We start from the raw sequence: 13,938 nt of genomic DNA, 5'->3' as shown, positions 1-13,938 counted from the left end.
ACCCGATGTATTATTAGCTTACCCTTTGCCATGAAATTGGGCATACGAGCAAAATTGCTCTCCGAACCCATGAGGTTTGAGCAAGCCAATGGCTCCCTCATGGGAGGGACTCTTGTCACACAAGTAACTGAGCCCTTACGCCTAGAAATAGGTGCACACTGGGAGTTTATTCGCTTCCTAGTGGCTCCAAAAATAACTGAGACTGTGATCTTAGGGCTAGCCTGGTTAGACAAATGGAAGCCGTTTATCTGGTAGGAGAAAGGAATTAGAACCGTGAGACTACCTATAGGGCCTAATCCCCCCATTGATTCAACAGATGTTGCAGGGCACCTTAGGCCACCCAATGAACAAGCGCATATGGCTGCCTCACCGCCACCAGATGTACCACTCATTCCCAATGACTACTGGGACCTGGCGGAGGCATTCAGTGAAAAAGAATGTGATGCCCTACCCCCTCACAGACCCAATGACTGCTCCATTGAACTGGTGCCAGGAGCCAAACTCCCACGACCAAGAATGTATGCTATGTCCCCCCTTGAAATGGAGGAGATGCAGCGATACGTGAACATAAACCTAGCGAGGGGGTTCATTGAACGGGCCAAATCCACCGTGGGAGCCCATGTGTTGTTCAAAGAAAAAAAAGATGGGTCTCTTCATCTCTGCGTAGACTATAAAGGTCTCAATGCTGTAAGTGTGGAAAACAAATACCCTCTCCCCCTCCTAAAGGACTTAATAACCCACCTGGCTAAGGGGAGTGTCTTCACTAAATTAGATCTGAGAGAGGCATATTACCGGGTGAGGATAAAGGAGAGAGACAAGTGGAAAACTGCCTTCAACTGTCCTATAGGGAGCTATCAGTTCAAAGTCATGCTATTTGGACTACAGGGGGCCCCAGCCGTATTTATGCAGTTGATCAATGAGGTTCTACGTGATCACTTGTACAAAGGAGTTTTAGTGTATCTTGATGATATCCTGATATACAGCATGAATATGACTGATCACATAGAGCTGGTGAGAGAAGTGTTAAAGAAACTAATGAATGCCAAGCTTTATGCCAAATTGTCAAAATGTGAATTTCACCAGACCAGATTAGACTATCTTGGCTATAGAATTTCCAACGAAGGTATTGAAATGGATCCAGCTAATGTGAAAGCTATAATCGAATGGCAGCCCCCAAAGACTGACAAATAACTCCAGAGCTTTCTGGGTTTTGCCAATTTTTATCATCAATTCATCCCCTCTTTTGCCGAGATTGCCCTACTCCTTTCAGAACTACTCAAAACAGGCAAAGGAGGAAGGAAGCCACAGCCGGGCCAACCACTAACATGGACAATGGGCTGTCAAACAGCTTTTGAGAATTTAAAGAGACTGTTTGCTGCTGAACCNAATAACTCCAGAGCTTTCTGGGTTTTGCCAATTTTTATCATCAATTCATCCCCTCTTTTGCCGAGATTGCCCTACTCCTTTCAGAACTACTCAAAACAGGCAAAGGAGGAAGGAAGCCACAGCCGGGCCAACCACTAACATGGACAATGGGCTGTCAAACAGCTTTTGAGAATTTAAAGAGACTGTTTGCTGCTGAACCAGTCCTAAAGCACCCCTGCCCAGGGGAACCTTTTGTGATTCAAGCCGACGCCAGCAATGTGGCAGTTGGAGCTGTGTTACTGCAAAAGAACAAAAGTGGGGTCCTGCAACCCTGCGCCTACACCTCTAAGAAATTTACTGAGAGCGAGCGGAGATGGGCAATCTGGGAGAAAGAGGCCTTCGCGATTAGATGGGCGCTATTAAACTGGCGACACTATCTAGAAGGGAGCAAGGTGCCATTTGAATATGGACAGATCACAAAAATCTAGAAGCACTGAGAACTCCCCGTAAATTGTCCCCAAAACAAGTGCGATGGGCACAGTACTTTAACCGCTTCAACTTCACTCTAGCGTACATACCAGGAGGAAAAAACTTCCTAGCTGATGCGCTATCCCGGCTACCCCAATACAAAAGCGAATGGGAAGAGATTAACGAGGCTATTATCCCCAATTCACAAACTGCCGCTCAACTTACACCTCGCAGGGTCCCCAATCCTGATGACCCCGGAGTAAAGAAAATAAAACGAGAGCTCCTCACCGATCAATGGTTCAAAGATAATCACACCTCCCTAACGTGCAGGGATGGCTTGGATTACAAAGGGGGAAAACTATATTTGCCAGAAGCCCTCCATCTTAATGCTCTCAAACACAGCCACGATATAAAACAGGCTGGACACTTTGGATATTTGAAAACCCTACACCTCACCCGCCGGCAATTTTGGTGGCCGGGGCTGAAAAAGGATGTGGAAAACTATGTAAAAAGTTGTACGTATGTGCCACAATGAAAAGAATTCCAGGGAAAACCCCTGGATTACTGCAACCCGTGGCAGACCCTTCTCAATCATGGGAAGAAATAGCTATGGACTTTATAGTAGACCTACCTGAAAGTAGAGGAAATACTGTCATCTGGACTGTAATAGACTTGTTTTCGAAGCAGGCTCATTTCATTGCCTGCAAAGGACTCCCATCTGCCCAATGACTGACCAAATTGTTCCTGAAGCATATCTACCAGCTGCATGGCGCCCCTAAGCAAATAATTTCAGACAGGAGAGTGCAGTTCACAGCGAAGTTTTGGAGGAGTTTTCTTAAATTAATTGGATCATCTCAAGGGTTATCCTCTGCTTTTCACCCTGCTACCAATGGGGCTGCAGAATCCGCTAACAAAATGGTGCAGCAATATCTTAGATGCTATGTTTCTTACCAACAGACGAACTGGACTGATCTCCCTTTTGCAGAGGTGGCGTACAATAATTCAGTGCATAGCAGCACCGGCTACACGCCTTTCAGAGTGGCCATAGGAAAAGAGTTCAGCCCAATACCTGAATATCCTCAGGTGCCCTCCGCTTCCCAGACATTTGATCAGTGGGTGAGGGGGTGGGAAGAAGTTTGGAGAAACACAAAAACTGCTTTAAAAAAGACTTTTGAAACCTATAAAAAGCAGGCTGATAGGAAGAGGGCTCCCCAAAGAACATTCCAAGTTGGGAAAAAGGTTTATTTATCAACTAAGTATTTACGCCTCAAATTGCCCAGCAAGAAATTGGGGCCAAAATTCTTGGGGCCTTTCCCCATAGTAAGGATCATTAACCCGGTCACAGTAGAACTAAAACTCCCTAGACTTTTAGGGAAAGATTCGCCCAGTTTTTCATTGTAGCTTGTTGAAACCTTATCGGGGCTCCACTTTAAGACCTCCTCCGAAGAAGGCACCTGGGCCCCTCATAGTTGCGGGACAGACCCACTACGAATTAAAACATATTCTTGACTCTAGAATTTTTAAAGGGAAATTGCAGTACCTAGTACAATGGAAGGGATACCCGTTGTCTGAAGCTACCTGGGTGAAATCCAGTGAAGTGAAAGCTGACAGATTGGTCAAAAGGATTCATGTGAAACACCCCAACAAACCGAAAAATAACCCTTAACCTACGCTTTTGTTTACATTCCAGGATCTGTCCTTTTTGTAAGGGGGGCTGGATGTCAAGACTGCTAACATTGGATGTTCTTGCTTGCCATATATGAAGAAGCAAACATGTTTTATTTAGCCTGCATATCACTTCTAGAGTTAAAGCAGACAATGCTAGCAGTGGGTGGGAAAGTATGCTAGTTAACCATAACAATATTTCAGTACAGCATTGCCAAGGTCAGCTGTAACCGGAGGAGTTACGGGAGGGACAGTTCACACTTCAAACTAATTGGAGAATGTGATTGATGACTGTAAAATGAAGGAGTGAGTTATGCTTTGTTATGGGTGATTGGGGGTGGGAGGATTCAGTTTTTGGCTTAATTATTACGTGCCGAAGCTATGTAGCAATAAAAGGATTCTTTAAGGTAAATAAGCCTCAAAGTTCTTTGAAAAGCTGCTTCTTTTCGGAACCATGACACAGTTAACAATGAGAATTGCATGCTTTAATGCTACCTTTTTTGCTTATTTAGTTAGTTAGTAGTGGAAATTTATATTTCCAAGCGGGGAGTGTTCTGGACCAGCTATGTAATCATTTGTGTTATTGTGTTTAGCATTTATAAGGTTAAGGATGTATTATTGAATGAACTGCATGTTAGAATGTTTGGCATTTATAGGTTAAGAGATGGCTTATGGGCAATGTAGTCTTAGCTGTTAGTTAATGCTGTGTGGGAGGAGTTGCAAAGTTTTATGACTGTACTTCCTGACTTTGTGCCTAATTTTCGCTCTGTCTCTTCCATGGTTTCCAGACACATGTGTTGGAAGCTTTGTTCTGCAAACATATGATTTGTACACAGGATGACAAAGAACTATTAACTTTTTACCTAATGAAATGGATTCTGATTGCAACAGTATTCCGGAAGCATCTCAGCTGTAAACTGTGAGTTATTGATTGAAAATACCGGTGAATACAGTAATCTTCTAATCTATTCATTTGAGTTAAATACTTACTGCTCACGTGGAGAGGGAAGCATTCAGATCTACGTGGCAGGAAACCGATCCCTTTGGAAAAGAGCTACATCAGAATAACATACATCAGAATAACAGTGTGGGAAGGGACCTTGGAGGTCTTCTAGTCCAACCTCCTGCTCAAGCAGGAGACCCTATTCCAGTGGTGGGATTCAAATATGTGAACAACTGGTTCTCTGTGTGGATGCTGCATCCAGAAGTCCACTCTGGGCATGGGCAACAAAAAATTAACTACCGGTTCTGCCAAAGTGGTGCAAACCAACTGAATCCCACCACTGCCAATATTTGGGCAGAATCCAGTTGGTCAATGGACTTTCGTGCAATATATAAAGGTGCTCTTTTCATGATAATTTTTTGTGAGCAGGATACAGCCTGGTCATCTCTGAAACTTTCTTCTTTCAAATAACAAGTAGTCCCGTTGAATCTGACAAGTGAGTAAAGTCTGCAGGATTTTTTGAAAAAACATTTTTTTCAGAGAATTCGAAGACGATTTTTAGGAAAGGGACTAGAATATCTTGTTTTCTGGCTAGTTAATTTAGGCTATTTAGGCTAGTTAGTGCTATTCCAGGCTAAACACATGTAAAAAGACAACAGTTTCTTCAGCCATAATAGGAAATAGAGTTTGAGACATAGAGAATGAGAGTGGGGAAAAAAAAGGCAGTGAACGGAAAGCCCCAACTGGAGTGCCATTTCTCCTAGGTTCAGACATGTGCTTGAAAATTTCTGCCACCTTTATCTAGCAATAAAACCCATTAAATATCAGCAGGAGATTCTTCTAGGTAGAAGTTGATAGAATTGCATTTCTTACAACACTTGTGCAATTGTACTGTATGTAATGGATACATTATGCAAGGTATATTTCTACTTTGTTTTGCTCTAATATTGCGACTGTACAGCTGACAATTTGTTCATTTTGGGGATCAGAGTATCCTGTTCCTTGAGGACAAATAAAGTTAGGTCTTCTTCAGAAAAACCACAGTGTCATGCCTCCGTCGGAACCTGAATCTGAGGAGGAAATGGAGCTGGAACAGGACCCTATGGAGGCAGAGGGAGAGGTGTCTGTGGCTTCAGAGGACTGTAGGGAAGAGCAGGCTGAGGCAGGCCAGGGACCTTCAGGATTGGAACAGGGGAGACAGAGTTCAGGCGATGAGCAAAGCCCACCCCCACCTGATCCTAGAGCAAGGAGAGTGGAGAGAAGGAGGGAACAATGCAGGCAGGCTCAATTACTCGGGAGGAGAGCGTCCTGCCCCATTCCACAAGGCACACCTAGGGATTGAGATTTAAGGAGATGCTGTGGGATGGGGCATTTGTCGGGACCAATGCTGATTCATTGGAGTGTTGTGTGTTGTTGCTCTTGTTCTGTGCCTTCAGGTCGAAAACTTGGAAACCTTGACTATCAGACTGTATTTTGGATTCACTCTTTTGGAAACTGCTCAGGCAAGCTCGGATTCAAACGACTGGTTAAGTTTATGCTTTCTTCCTTGTTATCTCTATGGCCTTGACTACTTTCTTATGCTAATCAGCCTGTATTTGAACCTACTTTCAACCTGAGTCAGCTGAAGGGATGTGTGTGTGATTTTTTGTTGGAGGCTTGTCAGCAAACTTGGGAGCATTTGGGGAAAATTGGGAGCAATAAAAAAACTGTTTGAATTGCAAGCTGACTGCATTGCCTCTGTGCTGTGCCCTGGGTCATCACACACAGAGATGCTTATATTAGCCAACATAAGAGCACCTGCCAAGAAAAGCATGTGTGGATGGGAAAATATTAGGGTTAGGGCAGAGTTCCCCCACATTTTGGCTTTGTGGATCAGTGGGGAAGGGGGAGAGGGGATGGATCCATACGTATGGCAGGCATGCATGCTGCTCGTGTGAGAGGATATGCAAGCATGCACACGCACTCACCTGCCACTTCCGCGGCCCAGTTCTGAAAGGCTCAAGGCCCGGTAACGGGCTGTGGCCCAAGGATTGGGGACAATGATCTTGCTTAGTAGTGGAAATTTTGGGCCTAATTGTGATTTATAAGTCAAAGATTTTCTGTACAGTGGGCACGTTTAAGAGGGGAAAGTAATGTATTACAATGTGTATTTCAATTTGTAGTCCTTTGTTCCTGAGAAAAGGAAAGTATAAAACTGAAGTTTGAACCCACCCTCAGGGTTCAGAATTGCTTGTCTCTATTGCTTCTGAACCTGCACAATAAATCTGTCTGCTAAAACCCTCTGGAATTCGTAAAAGTCCTTTCGTTTTCCACAAGAGCGTCATGTTTGTTGGTATTCTGTGCTGGTCTCTTTTATAATTGCTTCCAACCATTCTGAACATAACTGGCTTTTCTAAGGAATTTTATTGCACAACATAACCAAAAGAGGGCAGGGTTATCTTCATAATCCTAGGTTTCAGTTTGACATGGTCTAAAATCTCCTTGGTTGTTATTTTTGCTCTCCAAGATATGAGCATTAGTGGTCTCCAATCCCACAATTTGCAAGAATCAAATTTTCTTCTGTCTCCCTTCTTTTTAATTGTCTAATTTTCACAACTGTATATAGTTATGGGAAAGACTATAGTACGGGTAGTCCTCAATTTATATCCATTTTTAGTGACCATTCAAAGTTACAACAGCAGGGATGAAAGTGATTTACAACCATGTTTCATCCTTACGGCTATTGTAGCATCCCCATGGTCACGTATTCAAAATCTGGATGCTTGGCAATTGCCTCATATGTATGACGGTTGCAGTGTCCCGTGGTTAGGTGACCACCTATTGCAACCTTCTGACAAGCAAATGTGGAAGCCAGATTCACTTAACAACTGTGTTACTAAGTTAACAAAGAAAGGTCATAAAATGGAGCAAAACTCATTTAACAATGATCTTGCTTAGTAGTGGAAATTTGGAGCTTAATTGTGGTTTATAAGTCAAAGATTCTCTGTACAGTGGGCACGTTTAAGAGGGGAAAGACCCAAAGTTGATTAACCTTTGAGTTGGTTGAGCACCTGTGGTAGGAAAAGGGAATCTCAGACAAATCAAGGTTAACATTCAAGTGTGAAAGGACTAGAGTGGTAGAAAGCTCAGTTTTTCAATGACTTTCTCCACTGTGAAAATCTTTTCATATATTTTATTGATGGTTGTGTGCCACCTAGAGTCACTTTTTGCGAGATGGGTGGACTTATTTATTTATCACATTTATCACATATAAATCAATGATGAATTAGCATGAGGTGGGCTTATACAGTAAGAGGAATAATCTCATATTGGTTGTAACTTTTTCCAGGTCCATCAACTCTTCCTACTGTTGCAATGCTTTGTCAGCTATGCCCTTCTCTCCGGTGCTGCCTCCTCCTCCTCCTCCTCTTTCCATTAGCCTCCAGTTCTGCTTCTAATGGGGACACAGTGGTCATAACCAGCAGTGGCCCTATTAAGGGCAAGCGGTTCCTGGCTGGTCTTGGATCTGTGACAGCCTATCTAGGCATTCCTTATGCTGAGCCTCCCCTGAGGAAGTTGCGCTTCCAGAAACCTCTTCCACATCAGCCATGGACTCAAACTTTGGAGGCCACCAGCTTTGGCAATTCCTGTCCTCAATTTATTTTCCAGGATGTCCCTGAAGCAGAGATATGGACTCCTAAAACACCACTGTCAGAAGATTGCCTTTCCCTCAACATCTGGGTGCCGCACCCACAACCTTCTTCACCGGTGCCTGTTTTGGTCTGGATACACGGAGGGGGATATTACATGGGCTCATCTTCTCTGGACATATACAATGGGGCCTCCTTAGCTGCCACTGAGAATATCATTGTGGTCTCCATCAATTATCGCTTCGGAGCCCTAGGCTTTCTTTGCTTGCCCCCAGCTGCTCCAGGGAACCTGGGCTTATGGGACCAACAGCTGGCCCTGAGGTGGATAAAAGAGAATGCAGCTGCCTTTGGGGGAGACCCTTCTTGGGTGACCATTTTTGGCCAGAGTGCTGGAGGATCTTCTGTGAATTTCCATCTTCTTGCACCAAAAAGCCAGGACCTTTTTGCCCAAGCGGTGATCCAGAGTGGAACAGCCAATGATTTCTGGGCTTGGAGGTCTCCTGAGGAAGCCAAACGGTTATCGCTGGAATTTGCTCATTTGCTAGGTTGCTCCGAGGACAGTAATACCAGCATACTGCATTGCCTGGAAACAAAAAATGTTTCTGAATTTATTCAGCATGAAATATCTATGTCGTTAAATGTTGGCTTCCTTCTGAATTTTCCCTTTGTGCCAACTGTAGATGGGGATTTTTTGCTTGGTGATCCAGAGAAGCTTATGGAGGAGGGGAAAATTCAGGTCAAACCCGTCCTCATAGGAAAAACCTCTGATGAAGGAGCCACATTTGTCTCTTCTCTTTTCTCTAACACCACCCACAATCTCATCAATCAGGAGCAGCTTCTGAAAGGGATAGGACTGTTGGTGCCAAATGCAACTGAAGACTTTGTTCAGACGATTGCCCTGAAGTACAGTGAAGGAAATCAGGGCCCAGCAAAATACCGCTCTGCTCTGTCCCACTTCTATACAGATTGGATCATTGCATGCCCATTGATTGAAGCTGCAAGAAATATCAGGAAAACGGGGAGTCCTGTATATGCCTATTTATTCGCACATCGCCCTTCAGGGTCAGTCTGGCCTGAATGGATTGGGGCATCCCACGGTGCTGAGATTCCTTACGTTTTTGGGACCCTTGAATCCGTGCTTCCTGTCAATCAAACGTACACAGAGGCTGAGGCCAGACTGAGCCGTAAGATGATGCAATACTGGGCAGAGTTTGCCAGAACTGGGTAAGTGGTTCACATTATTTCTATAAATTTGTATTTTAAATCCAAAGAAAGCCCCTACCCACCTTCAAAAAATGTACTTTATATATAGGTAAGTAATGCACTCATAAAGAAATGCACGCTATCACTTTGCCTTTGTTTACAAGTTAACATAATAAAGGTAGTTCACGAATTACAAGCAACTTGTAAAGCAACTTGCTAAGCAACTTGTGAAATGAATCATGCCCAGTTTTAAGACCTTTCTTACCACAGTTGTTAAGCAAATCACTGCAGTTGTTAAGTATAACATATGGTTATGTGAATCCATAACTTTGCTTGCTTCCAAATGGTGACCACGTGACCCTGGGGTGCTGCAGCCATTGTAAATACATGCCAGTTGCCAAGCACCCAAATTTTGATCACATGACCATGGGGATGCTGCAATAGTTGTAAGTGCAAGGACCAGTTGTAAATCACCCTTTTGAGTGCCATTGTAATCTTCAATGGACGTTAAATGAATGGTTGTAAGTCAAGAACAAACAGTACAGGGAAGAGCCCTGAAATTTTTAAGGATTCTTAATTATGTCACTTATAGGTAATCGTTCTTTTATGAGTTCAGTGGTATTACACATATTCCAGGTATGTTATTTCTACAACTGGAATAAAGAAGGCAAAAGGAAGATAGAAAACAAAGCATTACTGTATCATTAGGAGAATAAGCAAAGGCTAGCAAGGGAGTAAGTAGTAAAGGGGAAACACCCAAAATGGAGGGTGCCCAGGGTGTGAGGAATGGGGGAGTGGATTGGGACTGGCAGATTTCAAAAGTCTGTGAGGAGCTAGCTTGGCTTTGGATCAGCAAAGACGAGACACAAGAGATTTCACCAAGCCAAACCCCACCCCTCCCTCAAAGTCCCCTTTGGGAGTTCCCCTTGGTTATAGTTTCTCAAGTCAAGACCAATCCATTTGGAAAAGAACTACATCAGAATAACAGAGTTGGAAGGGACCTTGGAGGTCTTCTAATCCAACGTCCTGCTCAAGCAGGAGACCCTATTCCATTATGGACAAATGGCTGTCCAATCTCTTCTTTGAAACCTCCAGTGAAGAAGCATCCACAGCTTCTGAAGGCAAGCCGTTCCTCTGATCAATTGTTCTCACTGTCAGGAAATTTACCCTTATTTCTGGGTTGGTTCTCTCCTTGATTAGTTTCCATCAGCATCCTTTTTTTCCTCCATAGGAATCCTGCTGAGGATGAGTGGCCGCTCTATAATGCCACAGAGCAGAATTTCTTCCTTCTTAATACTGAGCCATTCCAGCAAAGGGCGAACGAGCACTGTGACTTTTTAAAGAGCCATTTTTCAAAGGCTGAAGAGCCACGTAAGTTCCATTATTGGTTCTGCCTTTGGAGGGGAGTAGTGGTTGATGAAAAAGATATTTTTTAAAATCTTATTTATGTTTCTAGATCAAATATAGAGACCACCCATCTCACTCATACAGCAATCACTAAAAATCTTGTTTTTATTGCCAGCCTTTGCTGAGACTGAAATAAAACATTTGATTTTGTAGTGGGCAATTTTGTAATGTCTCAAGAGTTAGGTCTCTAGTTATGTCTGAGAACAGTGCTTCTCAACCTGTGGTTCACAGGGGGTCCACAAAGACTTGAAAAAATGTTATGATTTAAATTTTGAGTTAAATCTTGGAGGTCCATTACCACAAAGGATATTTAAAGGGGGTTCTGTGGTGAAAAAAAGGTTGAGAACCACTGTTTTAGGAGATCACTATGTATATCTTAGTTGCGCATATAAAGATAACAACAAGTAGTAGTGATGATGATGATGATGATGATGATGATAATAATCCCAAAACATCTGGACCACTACTTGACCACCATTGGCGTGGGCCAAATCCCCATCAATCAATTGCAAAAAGTAATTTCTTGGAATAGCTTACATCATAGGTGTCAAACTCGCCACGTCATGTGACGTGTCACTTTTTTGCATTGCCGGTGCTGGGATGGGCGCGGTCTTCTTGTGATGCAACTGGCCCGCGGGCCGGCAGTTTGACACCCCTGGCTTATATCCTGCGATGATACCTTTAACTCCATCAAACAATATCTGCCTCTCCCAGCTCTTTGGGAAGGCCTGGATAGGTGGACCAAATATGTCAAATCCAGTCTAAACATCTGGTTGACTATGTGATGAACAATAATATATTTTGATATATATATTTAATAAATATATATTATGCCACGGAATCTATGGAATCTTCAGAATCCAACTTCTAGATGTCCCAAAGGTGCTTTTTCATGGGGCAACTGGATTTTCTTGTTTTTCTTTGAAGACGTTTCGCTTCTCATCCAAGAAGCTTCTTCAGCTCTTCTTCATGAAAAAGCACCTCTGGGACAACCATGACCTGGATGACTGAGAATTTCTATAGACAACTTCTAGGATTCAGATTCTTTAGTGATAAGATGTCCACCTTACCTTGATATTTCACTTGTCTTTGTTCTGCAGAGAAGTCTGAAGGTGATTCTGTTTCGTCAGACTAGGAAGAAGAGAGGAGGTAGGAATCCAAATGCTTGGTTGTAGTAATGGGCATCAATTGGGATCAAGTCGGATGATTTCAGAATGGGGCTAGATTTTATTTCTAAATAGTAAGTTTCACATCGGTATTCCAAACAATTTTTAAGTAGCACTTTTGTGGTTCAGCCTCACTGTGCAGAGTGGAAGCTCTCTAAGTCAATGACCTTTGCGGAAGAGGAACCTGGAGGATCTCTAAATCTCAGCATAAACAAATATAGATCTTGGGCACTGGGAAAGAAGGAATGAGCCATTAATAGTAAATTACAGAGAAGATTACACAGTGCTGAGAAAGAGGAGGTATGAGAATGAAACTCAGATCAGTTTTCAGATGAATGGGACTATTTAATAGACAAATGGAGATATTAGGAATGTGTCCTTGTAGCCCCCAGTGCCTGTGGTAAATTTTATCAGAGTATTCACATAGGCAACCCTGAATCTCAAGATGCAAATATTTCTCCTAACTAAGACCACTGTCCTCTCTAGATAACAGAAGAGCAGGAAGTAACTTCAGATCATTTATGTTATTACTTACACATATATATGCATGTATATAAATCCCCCTCCATTTTGAAATGTATAAATATGAGTGAATCTGTCAGGTCTGCCATCATAAGCGCTTCGGCCAACTTCATTTTGCTGGCATAGTGCCATAAAACGTGGGAAGAGAGATAATGGGGATGTAGGGAGGGGGAATGACAGGAACCAGAGGTGCCAATCTGGAACAAATTGGCGCATCCAAGGACACGAGGGTGAGAATGGAATGCGAAACTCCACCAAAGAGGAGCCAAACCTTAAAGCTGTTACCAAAACACCTAATTAGAATATTATTGGACACTTACAAATTGGTCAAGAGGGGAGGGCCAGGGAGAAGGGGGAAAAGCAGGATTTGCACAGGAATACTCAGATCCAGCTTTCCTTGCACTGTGACCACTTGACTTTAGTAAAAGCACAGTTTTTGCTACAAATAGAGTCGAGGTTCTTTATTTCCTAAACATCCAAGCTGGGACAAGCCTGACAGCACCCTTTTCTCTGCAAGAGTTCCTCCCACTATTTTCTGAAGGGAATTTCTCCAGTGTTAACACAGTAAATACTGCAGCAAGCCTTGATTAGTTACTTTGGATCCTGCATTTGGATTCCACAAACCCCACCTTGTTTACTATAAGATGGGAACAGAGAGCATTTTAGTTGGACTTTAAAGGTTAAGATTAAGGGACCAGGCTAGACATCAGGAGACTGTGAGTTCTAATCCTACCTTAGCCATGAAAGCCAGAAAAGTAGGATTAGAACTCAAAGTCTGGTAACATTTAGCCTGGTGCCTTAATCTGAATCTCAAAAGTCCATCTAAGATGCTCTGTGTTCCCATTATACTAAATAGGCCGACTTGAGACTAGTCACTCTCTCTCAGCCCAACTCACCTCACAGGGTTGTTGTTGTGGGGAAAATAGGAGGAGGAAGGAGTGTGGGTTTATTTGTAAAAATAACCAAGGCGAGATACATAAAATAAATAAAATTCTCTTATTCTCTTATTGAACTGTCCTACCATGAAGGGCTGCCATTTAAGTTGAATCTCTTTGAAAATCCACATCTTAAAGGCACTATTTGAAGACGTAGCTCCAGTGTTGTTGGCTTCAGAATAGCGGTTGTGTCTTTATTTTTCTCAGGAACCAATCAAGACTTTTCCTTAAAGCCTGGGGAAATGGTGACAAGCTGTGCCAGAGAACCTTCCGGAAGTATCCATTGTCCTTTCAGAGACTGACTGGGGGAACTTGGAAGACGAATAAGGAGACAACTAAACCCCACATAGCTTTTGCTGTAAAAATGATAAACTGCTAGGTGTAATTTGTTATATCTTGATTTGAAGCAGGCTTTTAATTAAACCCCCCCCCCAAGAACCTCTTAATAAATACTGTCTGAATTCTTTGGATAAATATCCTGTTATTTTCTCAATATAAACACTTGATGCAATATGGAAAAACAAATAAAGGAAACAGGAATTCTGCCCAATTTTTCTATAACTTAATGACTCACATATCTTTTTCATAGGGCCGAGCTCCTTAAATCAAATAAATGGGCAGGTTTGGTATTCTGG

General features: G+C 42.8%; 1 protein-coding gene across 1 annotated transcript; it reads left to right on the top strand.

Moving 5' to 3' along the window:
• Positions 1-7,775: 7,775 nt before the first annotated feature.
• On the top strand, positions 7,776-11,815 carry LOC107298708 (cholinesterase-like). Its single transcript, XM_015828084.1, has 3 exons — positions 7,776-9,294; positions 10,505-10,644; positions 11,781-11,815. The coding sequence occupies exons 1-3, from the start codon at positions 7,796-7,798 to the stop codon at positions 11,813-11,815; spliced, it is 1,674 nt and encodes a 557-aa protein (XP_015683570.1). The 5' UTR covers positions 7,776-7,795.
• Positions 11,816-13,938: the final 2,123 nt, after the last annotated feature.

The sequence above is a fragment of the Protobothrops mucrosquamatus genome, unplaced genomic scaffold (genome assembly GCF_001527695.2).
Source record: "Protobothrops mucrosquamatus isolate PMUCROS unplaced genomic scaffold, P.Mucros_1.0 scaffold4211, whole genome shotgun sequence".
Classification (NCBI taxonomy): Eukaryota; Metazoa; Chordata; class Lepidosauria; order Squamata; family Viperidae; genus Protobothrops; species Protobothrops mucrosquamatus.
This window is presented reverse-complemented; position numbering and strand designations above follow the sequence as displayed.

Coding starts and splice junctions, on each gene's coding strand:
- LOC107298708 (XM_015828084.1), top strand. CDS start 7,796: ATGCTTTGTCAGCTATGCCCTTCTCTCCGGTGCTGCCTCCTCCTCCTC. Junction 9,295..10,504: donor GCAGAGTTTGCCAGAACTGG/GTAAGTGGTTCA, acceptor TTTCCTCCATAG/GAATCCTGCTGAGGATGAGT. Junction 10,645..11,780: donor TTCAAAGGCTGAAGAGCCAC/GTAAGTTCCATT, acceptor TTTGTTCTGCAG/AGAAGTCTGAAGGTGATTCT.